We start from the raw sequence: 25,136 nt of genomic DNA, 5'->3' as shown, positions 1-25,136 counted from the left end.
TGGAATCAACCCCTCAAGAAGGGTTGAATTGGTTGCTTCAAGGTTCAGTTGGTCAGCAACCAAGATGGCTGCCTCACGACTCTTCAGCTGATCTCTCGTTCGTCGTCTTTTTCTCTGTTTTATTTCTGGACCATGTCAAACATTAAGTACATACAATTTTACATTAACAAATTCAGCACCATTCACACATTTTTAATTTTTCAATAGGTGTAATTTGAACTTTGTATGTCGACCTCTTCCGAAACGTGAGAACCATTGTTGCCATACTTTTTAAGAAAATATTTGATCTGGAATAATTTCTGTCGTAAAGTACAAAAATATGGCTTCACGTTTTATCTCGTTGTATCCTAAAAGTTAAATACCTCAACATCTAATTCGCGTTACAGTTTGCCTCTGTATCACGGCTCCTCTTCCATACCTAATTCATCAGCAAACAAAATCAGACGGTAGTGGCGCAATCGAATCGTTTCTGTTAATCTCCAGCAAACATAGACCAACAATAAGCAAACCCCATTTATCAGATATGAAGTGTCTCAATTTCTATCATTAAAGATTGACTGTAATTTTGTGCATGAATTTTTGTATTTTCAATTATAACTTTATATTCATATTAACTTGATTTTTACTAAATTTCATCTTGATATATATATCAAATCATTGATATATATACATTATTTAATATTTTCTATTTTCATTTGTACTTCTACAACTTGTTCGATAGAGTTCAGTAAATTTTTGTATATCGTTGTAAAGAGCAAAGCCTTCGATTCAATACAGAAAAATGTGCTACTGGTTGCAACTAGGGCAGCTACGTAAATTTGTATTATTATTGACTCCAGTAAAATATCACCGAGATCCACTAAAATTTACAACTTCATTGTTTCCTCAATTGAAGTAACTCGTGATAGGATTAACCATATGAAATATGTGTTCGATATCTAAATATCATCTTGATATCGCAGGTATTTTTGGAATTGTACGGTATTTAATAGCCTTATCTCTATTTTTAAAACTTGTTCGGTAGAGTTCACCGTACTTTTTAGTACCGTCGCAGAGGATAATGCTCCAGCTTGAATACAAAGAGAAATAATATAAAGAGAAAAGGACTATTTATTTATAATGAACACCTAAATTACTTTCGCGGATACTAAATGCAAGAAGAACTAACTAAAAGTGTTCGTACGCCTTCGAAACGAGTTCTTTGCGAAACCAGTGGACAACGGAAGATGGCACGAAAAGAAAAAAAGCAACACAAACACGAAGATACTTGTGCAACTTTCAATGCAGTAATATAACAACGACGATAATAATAATAACAATAATATAATGACGATGGCGATGACAATAATGGTAACAATAATATTAAGTGACAACGATGATTGATCATTAATAAACGTAATACTAATTATAGTCGATATTTATTTTCGATAGAATCTCTATGTAAAAATTCAATTATAACACAATAATAAGATCGTTCGACGCGCTCGGTTTGGCACACGTGTGGCCATTTCTTGGCCGATTTACGTCAATCTCTTGTTGACCAGCTCGATTTGTTCGTCAACCCTCTCGGACGTTCCCCGGAACTTGGTCGGTTGCATGCCAACCATCTTAATGGTCATCGGCACGTAATCACTGCTGACCTGGGTCAAACGAGCCAACGACTTCATGCAAACGAACAGCTGCTCCTCTTCAGGCGTGTCGTTGAAGTATTGGCACAACGCCATCGTCAGTTCTGCAGCCAGATCGTCGAACACCTATGGGAATTTCAGAAAAACGTAAGGACCCTCAGATTCTGCGACGTGAGTTCAAGCGATAGATCAAAGATGTCACATAAGAAAGATACAGACCACAGTTTTGACTTCCTTGCAGACCAGATTGTGAATAATAGCAGCACCCCGTGTCTGCAAGTCTATTGAGGGTGAAAGCAACGCGTGTATCGCCACTTTCGTCGTCACTCTGATGTTGTTGATTTTCTGGTTCTTGTGCTGCCACAAGGATATGTACAACAGCCACTCGGAACTGCTGAGGTTCTCGAACAAGTTTGTTAACTGCAACGCATAACACATGGGGGATTATAAACATCTTTTTCAACTGAAATCATTTTTACTAGATACTCTTTATGTTTTCACTAAAAGTACCTAAACACTCATGGGTTGTTTAGTTCAGCTTGCTACTTTTGAAATGAAAAAGTGGGAACCCTTTCAACCGTGAAAGGTTAAAATTTGTTTCCACGCTTTTGCTTGGAGATATCCGAAAGAGCGTAACATTGGATATCACTTACAAATTGTGTGAGAGCAAGCTGTTCTTCCACAGGATGCAGATCAAAGTCGTAAGCATAGTTCATAATGATATGATCTCTCCTGTCCTGGTGTAACAAAAGAATCACATCGTCCTTCAACGCAGCAACAGAAAGTATGTTGAACAGTTTCACTCTTGCGTTGCTTGGTATCGCCTCATCCCTCAGAATTCGACCTGACGAATTACGTAAACGTCGTTCAGTATCAGATATAATATTTATGCAGATTATTTAGCGTTCTAGACGTGATGACGACAATTACGCCGACTCACCTACAAAATTTAAGAAGTTGTCTTCGAGTGCCCAGGAGCCTTCATCCTCTAGGATGTACATTCTTAGTTTGTCCATGCATTGTTTCTCCTCTTCGTTCAGCAGCTCTGTTATCAAGCTGTTCAGAGCGTCATACTCTGCCTTCACGTCCACCAAGTCTTTGAACACTATAGGGGGCTCTGCTGGCAACGATTCTGCGGGCTCGTCGAGGCTCAACAATTGTGCTTCGGTCAATTGTTGGGCAGCTGGTAACAGATAAATGTTTTACAGTATCACAATGTGTTATACGGTGTAAATTCTCCAATAATGTGTTACACACAACGCGGAGCAAAGACTGCAAACTTTCAAAACCGCAACTTTTGTTTTTAGCAAACAATATCTCTAGAATTTAACCTTGAATCATTTTAGCTGAACATTCTTAATATCTTGTATTTTTATTTGAGTTATAGCTACGTACAATTTACTATGAACTAATATAAATGAAAAACAACATTAGCCGATGAAATGTAATTTACCTTCGCTTTCCGCCATTTCTGAACAATTGCTGGGACCAGTACTATTCGTATCACTGGCAATCTCTTTACTTCCCTTGTGTTTCTTCTCCTTCTTCTTCTTTTTCTTCTTCTTCCTGTCCTCTTTAGCTAGCTTCTCGTTGAGCTCGTTCCTTCTTTCTTCCAACGCAATTGAATTTAATCTGCCGTAAGATTTAAACAACGATATCAATACACACTAGATAATAGTTTACACAAAAAGAAATAGAGTCGATATTATTAATGTTATGGAGCATTTTGCTCATCTCACAAAGAAAAAGTGTTCTTCAGAGACGTTCAATGTTTACGTAGAGTTAAAAAATTGTTCTCACCGTGCTTCCTCAATGGCCTCATTTAAAAGTTCAAATTCTGGCGAGGCTTCCCTCTGGTTTCTTGTCCCAAGGAATGTCGAACCGACTGTAAACAGTGCTGATCCACTTGGGCTCTTGCTCAAAGTTTCTATCAGCGTTCTCAAGCCCTGTCCAAGGGGTCTGCGCATAAAATTGAAGCGATTTGAGTCGAACAGAGTTGGACATGTCAAATATACTTATGCTATACAGGGTGGAGCGGAAGTCATAGTACAACTGGGCAGGGGATGACTCTACATCTAAAAATAGATGGAAAAAAGCAATAACATTTCTTTGTTCGACACCCCATTTTGTAGAAAGTCAAGTTTAAAGATCAGTAGAAGTAGAATTGGTCGGTCGTGATCAGACGTGTCAGACGCGATATAAATCTCGGAAACGAAGCTTCGGATGAAAAATTGTTATAAAATTTTTATATTAAAATATTAATTCTTTTTTTTTAATCTTACAATTGGAGTATCTCTTCTGGTAGATCGAGGATGTACTTCGGAATACTTTTTCCCGCCAAAAAGTTGCTGACTTCTTCCGTGAAGCAGTTGCAGTTGTGCTTGAATAGATTGTACGTTCCTGGGCTGCAATAAAATATTCAATGTAATTGGTACCGACATATTAATCATTCCATTAATGTTACAACTAGACTAGGAACGTTTAAAAATGGACGCATGAGAATTTGAATGGATCCAGTTATGGTTGCCACGAAATCGTTGAAAGCATCCTCCTCGCGAGGGTTAAGGGTTATTTTCGGTTAAAAGATGTCTGTGCCTAAGTTGGCCTGTTTTTCTGCGGTTATTATTAGACCACGGATGTAATGCATTTTATAACACAAACATAGGAAGCACGGGAAGCAAGAACTATATCAGCGTGTATGATAAATTCCAAACGCTCGTGCCTCCATTTTGCGAGAAATACAAAATGCAATAACTAAAATAAGAATAGCAGAGACCGCGGAAAATTGCTCGCGCTTGCATGATCATTTATCACTCGTGATACTTGTGACGCACGATCCATGAATCATGATAATAAAAACGAAAATGCAGAGGTATAGCGAGACCAATAAAGTTGTCACTATGATATTTGACCGAGATAATTAACTTGTAGCTCCTTCATTTGTGAATACTATTTTTAAAATATTACATGTATTTTATTTCCAAAATTAACAAATTAGACATTTTCTTTCGAACATAAATAAATTAGAGATTTTTAAATTGTTTTCATTTTAGATTTCCCTCAAATTAAAAAGATGAAATATTTTATTGCTGAACGCAACAATTTAAATATTTTACTTTCTGAATGAAAATATATTTCCGACACGCGGAAGAATGAAAATGGACATGTCCAAGCAAACATAATCAAACCTTTCCAAACACAAAGAGAACTACATTGCACTCGGATAAAATCGTAGAAAATTACTAAATAAACAGAATAGCGTTTTTATATTCGAATTGAAATAAATCTCCGTCACGCGGAAGCATGAAAATGGACATGTCCAAGCAAACATAATCAAACCTTTCCAAACACAAAGAGAACTACATTGCACTCGGATAAAATCGTAGAAAATTACTAAATAAACAGAATAGCGTTTTTATATTCGAATTGAAATAAATCTCCGTCACGCGGAAGCATGAAAATGGACATGTCCAAGCAAACATAATCAAACCTTTCCAAACACAAAGAGAACTACATTGCACTCGGATAAAATCGTAGAAAATTACTAAATAAACAGAATAGCGTTTTTATATTCGAATTGAAATAAATTTCCGTCTCGCAGAAGCATGAAAATGGACATGTCCAAGCAAACATAATCAAACCTTTTCATACAGAAAAAGAGTTACATTGCACTCGGATAAAATCGTAGAAAATAACAAAATAAACAGAATAGTATTTTTATATTCGAATTGAAATAAATTTCCGTCACGCGGAAGCATGAAAATGGACATGTCCAAGCAAACATAATCAAACCTTTCCAAACACAAAGAGAACTACATTGCACTCGGATAAAATCGTAGAAAATTACAAAATAAACAGAATAGTATTTTTATATTCGAATTGAAATAAATTTCCGTCACGCGGAAGCATGAAAATGGACATGTCCAAGCAAACATAATCAAACCTTTCCAAACAGAAAAATAATTACATTGCACTCGGATAAAATCGTAGAAAATAACAAAATAAACAGATTCGAATTTTTATATTCGAATTGAAATCCCCGGAAGCATGAAAATGAACATGATCAAACTCACGCGAACTTGGTCGTTCCCAGGCCGTTGATGTACTCGAGGAAGATGGAGTACGACAGGTAAGTGACGCCGATGCTTTCCACCTTGTCCGGCTCGCCTAACACCGTTCCACCCTGAAACGGAAAAACCGGATTCTTCCGGGATGATGTTGCGGGAAGAAATCGTAGATTCGGAAGCGCGCCAATGTCAATTTTACGAAGGCGTTGCGACGCGGCCCGGCCCGGCCCGGCCCGGCGTCGCCCCCGACGCGCACAATTTTAGAACCGTGACAAAACCGAAACCGTTCCCTGCAAGAATCGCTCAAAATAACCGTGGACCATCTTGTATCGTGCCAGCGCGCTCTCTCGGATCGAACTGAACGATCATGCGAATCGAAGAAGAAAAAGGGAGCCACGAAATAGCCGGTAAACAGCCTCCACGTAAACTCGGAACAATTACAGAGCACCTGATCGAAAATTTCATTCATGCATGGCACAAACGAGCAAGGGCGATTTAAAGCAGTAGACGACAAATTTACCCAGTAGTTAACAAATTTTTATCTTTGAATTTTTGCTTAAAATATTTATATATTTATATGTAATTTATTTGGGGTTTATATTTGGTTGATTTTTATATATTTATATGTAATTTATTTGGGGTTTATATTTGGTTAGTATTTGTATATTTATATGTAATTTATTTGGAGTTTATATTTGGTTAATTTTTATATATTTATATGTAATTTATTTGGGGTTTATATTTGTTTAGTATTTGTATATTTATATGTAATTTATTTGGGCTTTATATTTGGTTAATTTTCATATATTTATATGTAATTTACTTGGGGTTTATGTTTGGTTAATACTTTTACATTTGAGCCGACTTTTGCCAAAAGTTAAATGAAATTTGGAAAATTAATTATTGTTTTATGATCGATTGAAAAAATATCCCCATTTGAGGGTGGCGGCGTTTGGAATGTATTTAGTTTTTTTTTCATTTCTTAATGCAATCCATGTGCATGATCCCAAATGGGGATTGGTACTAGTTGATCAGCTGAGCGGTTGGAAAATAGATGTACAAATGCTGAAGAATGTTGGAGATCACGAAGTAGGTTAAATTGATCAGCTGAGCTGGTAAATAAAAATGCAAATCTCTTACAAACCTAATGTTAATAAACATTGTAAAAGCGATGATTAAATTTTATACATTCATGACAAAAATGAGTAGATGCAATTTAAAACAGTGGAGGTATTAAACTTAAATATTGGACTTTAAGAGTGTTAATAATATATTATTTCGTCACTACGTTAAAATTACTAATGAAAAATATAAATTTAGCTCTCGCGTCTTCCGCAAACTTTTATTTTGTATAAAAATCCGAACGATGACGAATTTGTTTCTATCAATTAGAAAAACGATGTCGAAGCTTCTGTTTGACACAGTACAGTCATCGAGGATGCTACTAAACTTTGTTTAACCGAACCGCGCGTCATGTGGGATTTTTGATAGTCACTTGCGCGTTTTGTCCGAGTCACGTGAACGATCTTTTTCACCTGAAAGAAGGAAGTCGAAGCACGATCCAACCGTTTCTCCGTCGTTTCGTCAAGGAACCACTCGCATTCGAACTGACGTCGCGACGCCACGCGTCCGAGCAGCGTGTAACTCAAGATCATCGATGATCGCGCGCAACCTCTTCATCCATGCCGGTTCCGGTTTATTTTTCGGCGCGTTCACGGCCGCGTGCACACGTGCATAGTACTCGAAATCATAGTGTTCTTTGTGGTCCATATCCCGAAAAATAAAACTCCAGAAAATTGTAAATGGTGGGGGTAAATTTCGAAAGAATAAACTCTGTTTGAATTTCTCTCGTACGTTAGGTCAGTGCAAAATTCTAGATCTCAGAATAATAAATCATAGAAAATAATAGATCAAAGAATATTATACTACAATTTTTCCGTTTAACTTTTTCTCTGTGAATTAATATATAGGATCATAGAATATTATACTATAATTTTTCTGTTTAATTTCTTTTTCTGTAATTTAATACACAGGACCATAGAATATTATATTACAATTTTTCTGTTTAATTTTTTTTTCTGTAATTTAATATACAAGATCATAGAATATTATACTACAATTTTTCTGTTTAATTTCTTTTTCTGTAATTTAATATACAGAGCCATAGAATATTATACTACAATTTTTCTGTTTAATTTCTTTTTCTGTAATTTAATATACAGGGCCATAGAATATTATACTACAATTTTTCCGTTTAATTTCTTTTTCTGTAATTTAATATACAGGACCATAGAATATTATACTACAATTTTTCCGTTTAATTTCTTTTTCTGTAATTTAATATACAGAACCATAGAATATTATACTGCAATTTTTTTATTTAACTTTTTGCTGATTTTTATATACAGGGCGTCGAGTCAAAGACTTTGAGAGTTTATGGTACCATTTTAGCAACCATCATGTTGATTGTAATGTCAGTGCACGACTTTTTGGGTATAGTGATTCCAGGGCAGTGCTGGGCAAAATAGTTTTTGAAATAGAAAATAGTAAATAGTCCATTTTATTTTTAAAGCATACCTATAATCGTGCAAATAAATAATTTTATTTATAAGAAAAAGTTTTTGAATTACTATTCAAAAATAGTATTTTATTTGGAAAATATCGAAAATAGCGAGACTTATTTTGCAGGACTGCGTAAAATAGTATTTCAAGTAGTCGATACTAACTTACACTTTTCTGATATTTTGTCGCGGGTAATGTTATTACGACATTGTCTTCTGTTTATCAACATGTCACAGGCAAATATTCGCAATTAGCTTACAAATTTAAGTTGTTAACTATTAACTTTGTTATAATTGTATTTAATAGTATCTTGCGCAACTTCTATATTGTTGTAGTCGCCCTCGTCTAAAATTCCGTTCTTATTATCGCCAGGCAACAAATAAAATATAATTAATATAATTGTATTTAATAGTATATTAACTTTGTTCGCTATTATAGTTTCTTGCGTTAAAAATTATAATTCATAATACTAACTATTTGCTCAACTAATTTCCATTGTAAGGAAATATTCGAAATACGACAGTAAAATATTTTATTTTACGTATCCGGTTATCAAAATTGAAGTGTTTTATCTGCCGAAATTTTTCGTTCTATTCAAAGTAGTATTTCATTTAGACCACATTAAATTAAGTATGATTTTCAAATAGCATTTGGAATATTTTCTCTCGAAATTTTGCCCAGGTCTGTTCCAGGGTAGGGAGCAGTTATGGAGGTTCTAGCGTACCTCGAAACAGGTCCCAGCAGCTTGTTAGAGGTGGAGAATCGACGGGAAGACTTACCGACAGCTTTCGCCGGATCTCGTCGAATCTTAGGCGACCGGGGTTGTACCATAGAACGGAGAGAGTGACGAGAAAACGGCATGAGAGAGTGACAGGAGAGAGAGAGAGAGAGTGCGTGTGCGAGAGGAGTGAAAGAGAATCAAGTAAACCGGGTAGCTAATTTTAGGAGCAACCGGACCAAATTTAGTACCCGCTCGTGTCTAGCGTATCGTATGGCGTGGAATGACTCCTCGTTGCTAGCCCCGAAGCTGATCGGTCATGATTCGGATGGCAGCGAGTGCACACCTCTCGCTATCAGTCGTTAACATTTCGCTCTCCTCGGAGTCCTTTTTATTTTTTTATTTTTTCTTTTCTTTTCTTTTTTGGATTCCAGCTGTCATGTCAGCGGACCATTCGCAACAACGGGAGCAACCGAGCAATTAACCCCGAGCACCTAGCTGCACGATTTTTCTACGTTGTTGGCCACCCGAGCCACATTTTCGACACTCCAAATCGAACGGATCAATTGCTATGTTTCTCTCTCTCTCTCTCTCTCTTTTTTTCTGGGCTACTATGCTCGTAGATCTTTCTTTATTCTGGCTCGTCTATTCGAGACAAAGCGATTGATTTATAATTAAATTAAAATTTTTATTTAATTTAAGAAATTAATAATATTTGCCCTGACCGAGGATCGTACGAATCTCTGCAGGTTTTAGGGTGTTCTTGTGCAAAATAAAAATTGCTCGAGCCTGTCCTACGAATCAGAAGTCAAGTGAACATTTATTACTCCTCTTTCAATAATTCCCAAAAGCTGAGAATAATATGAAAACATAAATTCGATTCTTCTAATGGCTTTGCGGTTCTGCATTCGAACAATTATCTTCTGGAAAATTAAGAAATTTAAGGGAGACAATTTTTGTTTTGCATGAAAATCCGCAGTCCAGTCACTTGCAATTATCACGGTTATCGATTATACTGTAACTAATAACTAGACTGTGGGTTTTACGCACTTAGGGTGAAAGTACAGTAAAGTCTTGATCTAAGCTCAATGGAACTACATAATCTTAGTAGGTCACCTATCCCCTATACTGGGGGGGGGGGGCACACCCTGCGAGGAGCCATATCGAGCTAGTATGTATGGCTTGTTGGGTGTATCGATGTGAGCCACTACTAATCCAATTGCAAAACTTCCTTATTTTTCATTATATTTTTATGGGACTTTCGCCAACTTATTTGTGGCATTTTTCTGATTAAAATGAGACTAAACACGGTATAACTTGAACTGTATTTAGTGGTTTAATTGACGGTATGTGATGCGCCTTCTTATAGTCTTAATAGTAGGCCTGCACCATAATTGTGAGGTAGGTGATACTTAATTCTGCATTAATAGTTTTATCTTTATTCATTGGTATGAAATAGAAATGGCCTAATTTTTATGTTAGCTGGTGGAGTAATTAAATGTGTATCGTTTTATGCGTCATATGTGATTTTATGTTGTATAGCATTGCTCATACTATTTTCACTGTCTCAGATGCCAAAAAGTGGCCTTCGTACTAGTCATTAGCTTTTTATGTTCTGAATTATGTCACTTCTATTTTCTATCTCCATTTTGATCCTAAATGTTCATTTTACATTTAAAATTTTAATTGCATTAAATCTTATTCGCACGCAATCTACGAATAAATTGAGAAATTATTTTTTTACTCATTGGTCATTTATAGAATTTAAATAATTTTGTTTACGTTCATTTGATTTATGTTAGAGTTATTTATATCGAAGTTATATTATTATTTGAATAATATTAATAATCTAGTTCAGTCAATTAAAAAAGCCATTATGAAATGCGATAGCATATCGATGATGCAATTAATTACAAAACTAATAATATAATTTGTTGCAGCGCTATTCAACGTCCTTAAGCACTATAAATAAAGTTCAATTAACTGTCGTCCAAAGATTATAATTTTTTACAGTTCTCGTGTATACAGTATATTGTCATTATTATTATTGTATAATGATAAAGTTAAACGTATTACCAATATTACAATGAAGTTGAACGATTCGATGCACCTTACTTCACAACAAAAGTAATTAGGGTGTGACTTTCATAAATATTTATAAGGCTACAAAAGAAAAATTGAAAAACCTTTAACGAAAATATCTAAAAATAAATTACTAGTTAAATCATCTTCTTAATAGATTAATCACGTTATCGATTTAGATATCGACACAGGCTGTTTCAAAATAGATTTGCGAATACCGTGACAACAAATTCCGATAATTTTTCATAAATAATCCGCAAGATATATTACAGTGTTTAGATCTTTGTTTTAATTGACAAATGAGAATTTATCGAGTCTTCAATGAGTTACGCTTCCCAGAAATTATTTATAAGTTGGACTTGAAAATTCATAAAAAAAATGTTACCTTAGATTGTAAATTTTAATGCAATACTCGTGCCTGTATAAAATCTAATTAGGTTCTCTGATTAGGTTCTATTCAGGTAGAAGACTTTCCAACTAGGTTTCATTGCCATTGACACAAAAAATTTAGCATAATAAGACATCAAAATTTGAATGAATGAATTTTAAATAAAATGAGAAGTGTAACTCACTTGCCCTAAGCTTTCTTTAATATTTTCAAAACTATTGTTTTACCATTCCCCACTCAAAATTACCTGCAAAATTTATTGTCACAGTATAGTCACTTCTTGCCACGGCACTCAGTACATTTATCAATTTTCCTTTTGCAATTCCTAGAAATACAATATTATATTTAATTAAATAATCAAACAGGGCGATTAAACGAAACAAAGGTTTGTCAATTTTTCACTCACACACTAGTGTGCGTGTACATATTGTTTGAGTTCATAAATAAAAACAGTTAAAATTTTATTGAAAAAATTGTTCATTGTAATAATATAATAAAGACGTTTTTTGTTATAGTGTTTGAACAATAGAAAATTATACTCACAGGTCGAGCAGTCTGGATTCCAAATGGACCAAAGTAGTATTCTCTACCAAAAGCGACGATAGCTGTATGCCATATTCCTTCTACGTGTCGACCTAAACATAAATAAACATTCTTTGATTAGATATAGTGTCTATAACATAACCACTAACGAAATAAACAAACATTTAACATTAAATAAATAGAAACTATAAGCAAGAATTAGATAAAAATTGATTTAACTTCTTAATAACTTGAATAAATGAATACTCTCGCATTATTATTATTATTATATGATAATATAACAGCATTCTTAAAATGTATTAATGTTTAGTGTTTTCACCATTCATTTTTGTTAGAAAAAAATATATATACAGCTGGATCGTTAAATTTTAACTTTATCTTCCATTAATGTGCTGTTTGAAAAATTGCCCTCTAGATTAACTATAGCAATTAGGCTATCCACGTGAGCCCTATGCGTCAAAACGTGACAGAACGATTGATGGACGTGCCAAAAAATACATCCGGGCATGTTAACTATAGCTTTGCGATGATTGGCATGAGACTTTGCCTCTAAGCCTAAACTACTTCAAACAAAGTGCGCGAAACTCAAACTGTCATTCACTTTTGCATAATAAAGTGATTTTCAAAAGCCTTTCATAAACAATAGAATAAATGAACGAAATTTATCAATTTACAACAGAGATCTTTTGAAAAAAGCTGTAACTGTTTTGCAATTTCACCAAATTATATTTGCATTATATTTATTATGTTATATTTATCTTAGATTTATATTTTCTAATATGTAATTTTACGTTTTTATATTTTCCATTTCACATGCCATTCTTTTCTTTTTGTAGTTGCATTTAAATAATCTGTACCATAAGACTTATCATACTACATAAATACAACAAAATAAATATATCACAATATATTTTTATAAGCACCCTTGGTTCGAGAAAAATCAATTGTAACATTGTTAACTAATAGCAAGAATAAAATATAGAACAGAATTCCTTCTGAGAAGGCTTCCCTTCATGTCGCTTTCAATTATTGCCAAATAATTTACAGAAGGGAAAACAGTTAAACAGTTCTTTTGCAGGAATGTTTATTTTGCATCGACCAGTATAATTGACAAATCGCAGGATTATCGAGCGAAACGTTCAGGCCCCTGGCAAGCCGCAAAGAGTTACGAGGTGCGTGAACTTCGATGTCAATACAATTAATAGTCTAGATCTAAATAGATTAAGAATGGCAGCGGACGCTCCTGCCCAAGGACCCTTGTTAACAAATCCCCCGCGGCGTACAATAATAATCGCGGCTGCCCTTGTCATTGCAAATCCGTTCGCTGTTTACCACAACGTCCACCTGATGTCCACGTTGAATTAATGGCAGCCGTATAGTACTCTTAGAGAGGCCTGCCTGCTATCAGCGAACGTAAACATGCCAGAAACCAGCGTTGACAAATTTACAATAAATCCCCTAAGCTCTAAGAGCGATCATTTCACGTTCTTCTCTAAAAATAAGAAAAATATGTTGGATACAGAAATATGTCGAAACATAAATTTGCCTCTATAGTTGTAGACGTCGGCAGCCATAATATAGAAAAGAAAGTTCTTTTCAGTTTCACACAGGGTGTCCCAAAAATGTACCTCCTTGAAAGTGCTGATTCCCGAGATCATTCGAAGCAACTTTTTCCTTTACGAAAATGTTCTCCGAGGCTCCGTTGAGGAGTTATCAACGAAAAACACGGACCAATCAGAGCGCGGCTTGTAGCGGATCGGTTCCGCTGAGCGCGGCGTCGGCATTGGCCGAGCCGGAACCGGTTCGCAGTAGCCGCGCTCCGATTGGTCCGTGTTTTTCGTGAATAACTGCTTAACGGAGCCTCGGAGAACATTTTCGCAAAGGAAAAAGTTACTTGAAATCACCTCACGGATCCTTTCGCGGAAGTACAAAATTTTTGATCGACTATTAACGACTTCACGTTGAGAACTGAATTCGAACAATTTTGCCGCGATGTTTGACGCTTGTTGCATGTTCTCTCCCGAATTATTTAGATAAGAAGAGACGTAATGTATATACCGAGTCTTTAAAATTCCGTGCAAGTGCTATGGCTTCGAGCATGTATTAATAAACTTATTCGAGTAACCTAATATTTTCTGCGGTTTCCGAGACTCGAGAACGATTTTCGCGAAAGCGGAGCCACGTGGGCGTCGCAAATTGGAGTTTTTAATAAGACCGTTGGGTAATAGTAGTTCGCGGCAGTGCGGAGGGTGAGCGTAACGCATAATTTCGAGCTTGCTCGGCCCGGACTCGGCTCGAATTCGGAGTCGTCGGCCCGTGACTTCCTCGACCCAGTTTCTCACCGCGGGAATAGCCGAGCATATCCGCGATTTTCTTATTGCAACGCGTTTCTGGGAGGGTCGTGCCATGCCATGGCGAAATATAAGCGAGAAATAGCCACCACGGGCCATCCAACCCGACGATTCACCACTTTCGACGCTTGCGCAACACGTTTTACGAGCGGCCACGCTCGGGATCGCGGCTTTTTCCGGTTCGGCTGCTCATTTCTGCACTCCGCTGACACTCTCTCTGTGTTATGGGGTCGTTGAGCTTTTACACCGAGATTTTGCAATATGCCAAAACCTGTAGAACAGATCACCATTTAATTCCGCGCGAGTTTCTCTCCCCTTTCTTGCATAGAACCGATCTGCGTTGTTATTAACAATTATTCCATACTTCTATAATCTGGTTGATTTTCAATATTCATAAAATTTTACTCAGCGCCAATGATTTTATTTACGTTGTATAATCTAGTTAATTTCAGTATTAATAGATTAATATTTAGTAGCGTTTAATGAAAATTGTTTGTAATGTAACAGAATTATTGGGGCAAGAAATCCTCTGTTAAAATAGCTACCGATACCATTTTTACAACAACAGGCGCATATGAATAACATTTTTCTACAGCTTTTCAAATTTCTGACAATAAGCGAATAATACTGCGATTTGAAAATCGGTTTTTGCATAATTTTTGCACATTTTTGCACAAGCCCTAACTCATTCTCATCGAACATTTCGGCAATGGTAAATAATCCTCGGTTGATCCGTAAGGAGATTCGCGTGCAGCGTGAAATACATAGGCGAGCGCATGAACAATTACAAGAAACGCTTGCGAAAATAGATCTGCAAGCACGACACGACTGACTCCGCGAGTGGCGAACGAACCTTGGATGAACATGACGTAAAAGCCTCGTGGAGACATGGACAAGCGTTAGTTTCACACTGTATGTGTCTGTGCGTGCGTGTGTGCGTGTGTGTGTGGCGAATACTCTGCGTTAAACTGTTTCCGTGGAATTTCGCCTCGAACGAATCCTTTCCATCCTTATGGCTTCCGCATTCTCCCGAATTTTCGCAAACATTCGAGCAGACCAAAGAGAACCGGGCGAAATTGGGATCTTCCGCCATTTTGGTATCCCGTGTCGAGTAAACACATTAAGAAACAAAATGAATTATACATTTCACTCGAGTTTGTTGCAATTATTTTGCATAAAGATCCGCTGTCTATTTATAACAAAAATGCATAGATAGAAAAAGTTTAGGAATGTAAGAGTATCAATATGTATTTCAAGTTATTGTAGAAATAAAGAATTTTTTATTCGGTTCCTTGAATTATTTTCTTTTACAATCTCGTTTACAATTTTCATAAATTATCACGTTGTTTGTAACAATTTACGTTGCTACTTATGTACATATTAGAAAAGCTACTTCTGAACTGTATTTGTATTATTTACATAATTGAAATGAAAAACCCCCTACAATTTAAATTAATATTAATTTTTATATCATACTTCCTTGAAAGGGGCGATTCCTGAGATCATTTTAAGCAACTTTTTCCTTTGCGAAAATTTTCTCCGGGGCTCCGTTAAGGAGTTATTAACGAAAAACACGGACCAATCAGAACGCAGCTTATAGCGGACCGGTTCCGGCCCAGCGACCGGTTCCGCTGAGCGCGGCGACGGTATTGGCCGAGCCGGAACCGGTCCGCTGTAGCCGCGCGCTGATTGGTCCGTGTTTTTCGATGATAACTCCTTAACAAAGCCACGGAGAACATTTTCGCAAAGGAAAAAGTTACTTCAAATATCCTCAGGAATCGCCTCTTTGAAAGAAGTACAACATTTTTGGGACGCCCTGTATAATCACGCGTACACATATATTATCTCGTAAATATAGGAATTAGGTAAATGTATACACGTGATACGCGGTCAATATATGCGCATACTGATTGAAACAGTGAATGTATTCGCCAGCAAAAATAGTACGTCAACTTAAACGAACATTCACGCTAACGAATGTGCCCGTTAACTACATAATTCATAATTAATTATCTTCGCTGGTCCCGTGAATCGACCTTTCAATAAAATATTACAAAATATACATGAATATACATATAGTAAAAATAGTACTCTGAAAGATTTTTTTACAATTTTGGATAAAAAACTTCAGAAAAAAATAAAAGCAATAAGAAAATAAAGAGGTAGTTGAAGCTGTGTGTTCACACTAATCTAATTAAACAGCTCAAAAATAACATTCACAGTGAAATAACTGGAGAGTGCTAAAAAAAAGTTTGCGATACTTTTAGGTTTCTTAAAAACCTGCGATGTATCAAGCAATTCCGAGTTAATCCAAGTCTCTTTGTTAGCAGACCCACAAACATAACTGATGCTTCTGTGAAATGTATGAAATGTGGCTATCAAGCTAAAAGCGGAAACAATAATAATCCAGCGATAATAAGCCACGGAAATGTACTGATAATGTACTTAGAATTCGTTGAAAATAAACAAATTTTAAAAAACCTAATTATAAATTTCGCTTTTAATAAAATCCCTATTATATTTTTAAGGTTTCTAATTATTTAATAAAAGGATACATTTTTCTGCAACTTTTCAGCATTTTTTTCCAATGACCTCATAGTAGTACTTTTAATAACATTTTATTATATTTTCTTTTATTTGATTTGTTCTGGTAACATTATTGTTTCGCATATTCTGAATTGCTTCCTAAACGAGAGAACATTTTTCTGGAATTTTTAGTTTGCGCAACGACCGAAGGATATTTGATTTGCATAAATATACTACTATTATAATACTACAGATATAGACAGCAATCGGCCATTTATTTTTCAATGACCTAGTAGTATATTTAGTGAGATCGACGACGAACGCTTGCGCAATGCTGCCCTTTTCTTGTGATTCACTCCCTTTTCGGAAGTGTTTATATTTAAATTGCTCCGAACCAAAATGGCGGTAGTGCTTAGCGGGTATTGCCAAATATCCGAGCACCTAAACAGGTGCTTTCCGTTTTCCCTCGTTGGGGAAGGCCAATTGGATTTTCAGCACGTTGCTGACGTCGGAATTATTATTAGTTATTATTTAAACTAAGTTTCGCTTCGACTGTTCAAGATATCTCCTATTCCTACGAATTTACGTCATCAATAAGCCACGTCATCAGGTGGCCGCTTTTTAACCAATTTTTTTTCTTAAACGCAACTTAATTAATTAAGTGGTTTTTCGATCATAAATACCCACGTGGACGCCATTCGCATTACATAAAAATATAATTGTAATGAAATGTAAATAAAAATGTAACTGTGATGAAATGTAATAAAATATAAATAAAAGTGTAATTATTATTTTAATTCTTTCAACTGTCCTTTTTAATCTGTTTGATAAATTTTCAATTAGGAGGACGTTTTTAATAGAAAATTTTTTTTAAATATAGTTTCTCCACCGATAGAATTTAGTTATCTTTTCTACATTATTTATATTCGTTCGTTTCGTGAATTAATTGTTCTATTCCTTGTTTACTCCACAGTGTGATACCGTCTTTAATTACACAGGATGAATCATACAACTGGGTCAAATGGTACCTCCACTTTAATTAGAAATAGAACCCAAAAAAATCTAAAAAGAGAAACCGAACAATTCAGCTCTCGTCCACTGACGGTGGTTTTTTATATTTAACACTGCAAAAAAACTAATTTACCATGAAAATATACTGGTTAATTTGAAATAGTAAAATTGGTTTCAGAATAATTATATAAAATAATATCCAATATATTTAACGTTCTTTTAATGTTAGCAACCTTTATCCCGAGGGAGACATCAACTTGATATTCTGATTCATCCTGTACAATTATACTTGTATAATTATTTGGCAAGAAACATTGAACCGCTTTTATTCGAATAACAGATTAAAATACTGACAGGTTAATGGCACAAAGGGAAGAGAAATTGGACATATCAACGGGCGTGAAGTTCAATTACTATAATCAACAGTGGCACAGCAAACACGTAAATAGTATTTGACCAAATGTAGAGTGTAAAATTAGTGAAAAATAAAAATTATCGACCAGCTTAGAAGAATAATTTGAAATACAATTTGTACAAGTAATAGATTCAACAAAAAGACAATTAATCCTGATCTCATTGCCCAAAATGTCCCACAAAAATTTGTATAAACAACACCGTTCAATAATAATAAAATTAATTCTGCTTTCGTTGCACAAAATTCCCTAGAAGAAATCCGAATGAGCAACGGTGCGCAATAAAAAATATAGATTCAGATTTTATTGCAGAAAATGCCAAAAAAAAATTTGCAATCTGTATAAATAACGCTGCTCAACAATAACAAAATTAATTCTGCTTTCGTTGCACAAAATGCCACCCAGAAAATTTTGCATTTGTATAAATAACACTGTCGGATCGACAATAAAGAAGCGCAGTAACGCGACGAATTCTACCAACTTTTTGATCATTTTCTTTTTTCTTTTTCAGCCAACCAGGCTCGAGTATATCGACACCGTTATTCACTGCGTAAAAATATCTTGTTGTTGCTGTTTACCTCGCCGTACACGCGTGTGTCTCGGACGAAGACGCAGCAACGGACGCTTTAAATAACGTACAACGAATTTCACGCAGAAGAAACGGACTCGGCCATTTAAATAACGTCCGACCATCCAACGCAGAACAGTTATCGTCCCTTGCATTGTCACAGCTAAAATTAATACCCCCGCGAACGTCCATTCCTGTATCGCGGCAATTTACCAACAATTTTCGAAAATGCGAAGTTCTTCGCGGTACCACGGATCATATTTAGTTCGCAATGATCTGCGACGATCTGTGCAAGAATAGAAGCTTTTGTGGGCCGATTTTTCGAAATGTTTAAAAGTTTCAAAAATTTCAAAATTATATATAACGTTGACAAATTTTGTAGTTTTCTTTATTAATATATCACGAGTATTGGTGGATATGATTTCTAGAAATATTTTTGTGAAGCTTTTGGGGATCGATTTTTCGAAATTTTTAAAAGTTTAAAAAATTAAAAAATTATAGTATATAACGTTGACAAATTTTGTATTTTATCATATTAATATATCACGAGTATTCGTGGATATGATTTCTAAGAAATATTTTTAGGAAATATTTTTAATTTGAAAAATATATATATATATTTTAATAAATATTGCAAATTGAGCACAGTTTCAGTTTCGCAAACGGAAATTAAAAAAAATAATAAGCAACTTTGCGATAAAAGGGTCAGGAAAGACCCCAACGATGGCCTACGTTAGAATATTAATATTAATTGTTAACATTTCACTCACCTATGACAGTTCTGGACATTTTAGCAGCCATGCCTTTCGACAGGTCGTAAATGTACAATTCGACCATAACACTGTCGTCCTCATCGCTGTCCATCCTGTTCGACTAAACAAAAAAAAAGGATTCTCAAATAAATTATAATTTCCCTAGAGAAAAGGAAATATTGTGGAACATTTAATTAAGTAAAAGTTATGAACGAGAATTTTTGAAAATATTGAAAATTACTCTGGCTCTCAAGTTCCGGGTAAATATAGAAATTATTTGTTTGTAAATTTCAAAGGTAAACACATGGACCTGCTGATGCCAAAATGGCGACAAAACAGACATGACTACAATCATATTGTTGAATCCATTTTCGAGGAAACCTCACCCAAAAGATAATTTAGAAATTTGTATAACAATCCAATCGCCCACAGTACCGTCCACACTCACTAAACTAACAAAACCATTTTATTCCAAAAATTTCCGGAAATATCTTAAACAATATCCATTAAACAAATCCACCAGTGTTTGTAATACAAACACTGAACAAAATAGAATTTCTTCATGCACATAGGATAAGAGACCCAATTACTATGGGGGTACCAATTACTGTGCCTACATTAATTATACTTGTTTTGAAAGCGTAATAAATATTAAAAAAGAGATATTGTATATTAACTGATTTTAATGAAATAAATTTAATATCTCTTAACACTAGGTTTATGGAGCACTAAAAGCGACTATGTTACATTAATTTATAAAAATAACAAGAACGTGCCACCCACATTTTTAGCAATATTTTAAAAATAATATATACCCAAAGTAATAAATTGGCTAAATAATTTCTCACGCATGCGTCCTCAGAATCTTAATAATTTTAAATTAAAAATATTAGAACCCGTCATTTTGACGTAAACCTAGTGTTAATATAATTTTTATCTAACTAAAAGCAAGTATAATTAATATAGGTACAGTAGCTGGTACCCCCACAGTAATTGGGTCCGTAGCCTGCTGTCTGATCCGCTCGAGATCATGAGCGTCTCACAGAGAAACCGGCCGCATAGTCATCGGATTTTCGGCAATTATAGCCCTAGGATTCGAGCCAAACGCAGCAAAGCGAAAAGTTCAATGAAACTTGCTGACACTATCGATTCCCCTCTGCGACATAGCGAGATCACTGACAGAGAAAATCATCCATCAACGCACACAAGTCCTAGCCGAATGAACCACACTTGTGCTCGATCCACAGCTTCATCAAACGACTTTCTTCAAACTTCGAATGGTCCAGAAAACAAATTTTTCAGAACACATTTTTCGATCCGGACCACTCGGATCGAGAAGATCCGGATCGAAACGGCAGGTGGGCGGTATCGATCCTCGAAACGGCAATTTCCCGCGTGAACGTTCGAATCCTCGAGGAGGTTACCGATCGGCTGATTTATGCTGGTTTCTTCCGGTTCCTCTTCGGCTCGAAGAGGACGCGTCACGGCAAGGTGGGTCGGCCAGAAATTCCGGAACTGCCTCGGATATTGCTCGCTGCTATTTTGCGTGTGGCAAGGGGTCGCCTAACTCCGCTTATGTCGGCCCTGATGGATGGAACGAGTCGGGGACGCAAATACACCGGGTCGGCCGGCCCGACTAGACCCGACGGACCGACGGAACCAGACGAAAACGCGAGACCGAGAGTCCTTCGGGATCGGAATAGAAAATGAGAATGACGTTTCCGAGGATAGAACCGAGATAATTGTTTTAGAAAGTCGGGGAATGTTTGAGGCTGCTCGGAGAAACCGACCGGACCCGAACGAGTCCTGTGGCCCGACCGGAGTCCTTCGGGAGCAGAGTATAGAATGAGCAACTTGCTTCCGAAAATTGTTTCGCAAAGCGGAGAATGCCCAAGAATTATTTATAATTTATATTTGGTAAGTCAAAGTAATTTATTCGACGAAATAAAAATTGAAAAGCTACGGTGCAAAACCTTGGGTACGATGCGTTATGGAAAAATTCATTTTCTAATTTGGACAATTCCTCCACTCGCTCCTGTGTGGGCGAGATGCGGCAGTCGATGCGTTAATGGAGCTGATTGGAAAATTAAGAGACTTGAGGGAGCAATGCTGACCGAGCGGAGGATATGGGAAATCACCAACACTAGATCCCGATCCTCTTTGGATCAAACGTTCGAACTCACTGTTATTGTGGGCACGACTTTTGCCGACGCGCATCAGATGGAGCGACCTATTCGCGTTTCGACAACATCATTATATCACTCAATGAATCAGCAGTGCTCACCGCGCCGTGTTGCGAATCGGCTGGACCAGGTTAAAAATTCCCGATTTTAAAAAGACACAGATTTATAAAGATTTATAGAGATTTATAAAGATTTATTCGACGGGCACCCCAAAGAAAACCCGCTGCCGCAAGTTTCGAGCCGGCACCCCTACCGCAAGGGTAGTTTCACGAATTACGCTATACTTTCTCGGTTCTGCTTAACGAAAAATTACGAAAAAATTCACCAACATTCCACCGAACAGCCCACACGACTGTGAATTTTTTCCGAATTTTCGACTGCAAAATCGATTTTTAAAAAATTCCAAAAACCTAAGATTACTGATTTTTAAGATAAAACTGCTGATTTTCTATTGAAATTATAAAATGACAACGGTCACATTATTACTATAAGTGAATCTCACTGTGATCATCAACGTGTAATTTTTCTTAATTTTTCGGATTGGGCAAACGCGTACAGAAAAATCGAGAACCTCCTGAAATCCGAGAAAATTTTTCGCAGAAATTCGAAACTCCGGGCGATAGCAAATTCGAGAAAATTGTTTTCATCTAGCAAACTAATCCTAGCATCTCAAGAAGCCTCGAGTGATTTGGTTTAATTGTAAAAAAAAGTTAAGGCGAAGAGAATGAACGAAAACGAAGCACGGACGTGTCCCGGTCGACGCTACCGGGCCGAATTCATTTTTCCCGCGTTAATAGACGACGGTTCGAACGCGCAGGACGTGTCTACGGGACGTTCCAGGACAAGCGTGATTAGACTTACGCAATTCATTGGACTTGTCTGCGAAACGACGAGAGACCGGACGGCACGAATCGAAGAACGATTGGACTGACACAATAGATCTTCGATGTTCCGCAGGGAGTCGGTAAGTTCCGGTCGCAGGCGGTTCGTCCTGGATCCTCGAGATCACTGGAAGGAGGACGACTATGCGAACGGGTGGCGCGCGACTAGGCGATCGAAGAGCGACGGCGAGTGAACTGCGTCGAGGGACGCAGACGAGGAGGGAAGGTGACAAAACACGTGGACCTCGTGTTCGCCGAGTGACCGCGGTCTGTTAGTCTGTTCCGACGACTGCGGAATCCTCGCCGGAGTCAGGTACCAGGCGTTCAGTTTGAGGAGATACGGCGCGGTAGTCGTTCTTGCCAGGAAAGATCGTTAAAGAGGTAAGAGGGTCATCGCGCGCAGGCAGCGCATGCCTCTTTACCTACCAACATCACGGCCAATAATGCGATACAGCAATCCCTCGATATGTGCGAAAAATTCGGCAACGAAGGGTCGCTTATAACGCGCATAGAACGGACCCTTCGCTTTTGGGGGACGACCATTTTTTTGAGACATTTGTACTTTGCGTAAAGATTCGCAGTCCAGTTATTTTTGATTAAAAAAAAAATAGAAAACCTAAAATTGCTGATTTTTTATTGAAGTTATAAGATGACTACAGTTACATTATTACGATAGTTGTGTCTTTTTTTTTTAAGACATTTTATTGGTCTTGAAGATTCGACCCTTACCACAAGGGTAATTGTATACCCTTTCAATTATGCTCTGTTCCTTCTGCTTAACGAAAAATTACGAAACAATTCACGAACGTTCTAGGGAACAGCACACACGACCGTGAATTTTTTCGGAATTTATGACTGCAAAATCGATTTTTGAAAAATTCCAGAAACCTAGAATTGCTGATTTTTTAAATAAAATTGCTGGTTTTTTATTGAAGTTATAAGATGACAACGGTTACATTATTACGATAGTTGGGTCTTTTTTTTTAGAGATATTTTACTGGTCTTGAAGATTTGAGTCGGTACCCCTACCATAAGGGTAATTATATACGGTTTAATAAATTATGCTCTATTCCTTCTGCTTAACGAAAAATTACGAAAAAATTCACGAACATTCTACACAACAGTACACACGACTGTGAATTTTTTCGGAATTTATGACTGCAAAATCGATTTTTGAAAAATTCCAGAAACCTAGAATTGCTGATTTTTAAAATAAAATTGCTGATTTTTTATTGAAGTTATAAGATGACAACGGTTACATTATTGTAGTAGTCGCATCTTATTGTGATTATTTGTATTTCTTTTTTGTCTCATAAATTGTGAGACTTGGCGAGGAAATGATGTGCGCAGAATTTGGGGGCAATCGGACAATGGTAACCTGTGCCGCATTTATGTTTTGAAATTTTAATGATTTCATGCAATTTTAGAGCGTAATTGTATATTATTTTGGAAATATCGCTAAATGTTTTTGAATACTTCCAAAAATATACACGGTGTATATTCACCTCAATTAACTTCTAAATTATGGGTTGTACAAAAACATTATTTGTGCAAATGTTACACGGTACCAACGGAGAAATGGTAATGAGTCCGTGACTTTTTATTAAGTAGAGGCGCTTTGGAGATTTGAAGGTCAACTTTAATCTTTTAAATGAAACTGTGTATTTTTTAATAAAAATACTATGAAAAACTGGGTATGGAACGCAGTTTTTATTCTCAATGGAAAAGCATTAACCCACACATGTCGAAAAATGATTAGTATAGCGGATTTTTTAATTTAAACATTGCTAAGAAAACGTTTTCGTTGCGGTAGTATTGGTATACGAAGTTATCGTTAGTCATGTTGGCAAAAAGTTCCATAAAAAAATAATTGAAAATAAAAAAGTTTTGTGATTGAATAATAAACGTATGAAATTATGGAATTGAATTATGACGAATGAGAATATATATTTCACTATATCTTATAAGTTTTTCTGTAGATTTTGTAGTTTTTGTATTTTATTTCTAACAGGACACCCTATATTTATTAACGTAATATTACGAATGCGGTCAAGGTAGGTATCTATTTCATCATTTTATTTTCTGATTAACAAACAAAATATAAACACAAGAATCGACAGCATTGAACGAAGAATAAATATACCATAAGAACGGATTTCTCGAAATAATAAACGAACGATGGTTAAACTACAAATAATAGCTACAATTTATATTCCAAACTATACGTAAATATACATACGAATAACGCGGATGACTTGCAAATTTTTCAGAATATTTCTTCGCATCATCCTCCTCTCACTATTTCCGCCATTTGTATTTTTCCCACCTACTCCGACTCCGAAGTCAAATATGAGTTTCAACGTAATCGTAAACTACTTAAAAACAAAACAAACAATATCAATCCCAACGACGTAATTTCTTATCAAAACAGATAAGAATATCCCGACAAAAAAAGATACAGCT

General features: G+C 36.1%; 1 protein-coding gene across 5 annotated transcripts; it reads right to left on the bottom strand.

The window, feature by feature from the left end:
* Positions 1-1,399: 1,399 nt before the first annotated feature.
* On the bottom strand, positions 1,400-25,040 carry LOC143359246 (uncharacterized). 5 transcript variants are annotated; one of them, XM_076797055.1, is made up of 11 exons: positions 24,913-25,040; positions 19,628-19,730; positions 11,989-12,080; positions 5,702-5,811; positions 3,911-4,033; positions 3,429-3,587; positions 3,082-3,260; positions 2,569-2,811; positions 2,282-2,472; positions 1,848-2,048; positions 1,400-1,754 (listed from the first exon to the last, which is right to left on the bottom strand). In XM_076797055.1, the coding sequence occupies exons 2-11, from the start codon at positions 19,719-19,721 to the stop codon at positions 1,521-1,523; spliced, it is 1,626 nt and encodes a 541-aa protein (XP_076653170.1). In that variant the 5' UTR covers positions 19,722-19,730; positions 24,913-25,040; the 3' UTR covers positions 1,400-1,520. The 5 variants fall into 5 exon arrangements, with proteins under 5 accessions (XP_076653170.1, XP_076653167.1, XP_076653169.1 ...); XM_076797052.1 differs by lacking the exon at positions 24,913-25,040 and adding an exon at positions 22,654-23,045; XM_076797054.1 differs by lacking the exon at positions 24,913-25,040 and adding an exon at positions 21,724-21,785 and having other exon boundaries at positions 19,628-19,750.
* Positions 25,041-25,136: the final 96 nt, after the last annotated feature.

Source organism: Halictus rubicundus, chromosome 11 (assembly GCF_050948215.1).
Source record: "Halictus rubicundus isolate RS-2024b chromosome 11, iyHalRubi1_principal, whole genome shotgun sequence".
Lineage (NCBI taxonomy): Eukaryota > Metazoa > Arthropoda > Insecta > Hymenoptera > Halictidae > Halictus > Halictus rubicundus.
Note: the sequence above shows the minus strand (reverse complement) of the source record. Positions and strands in the feature narration are given on the sequence as shown.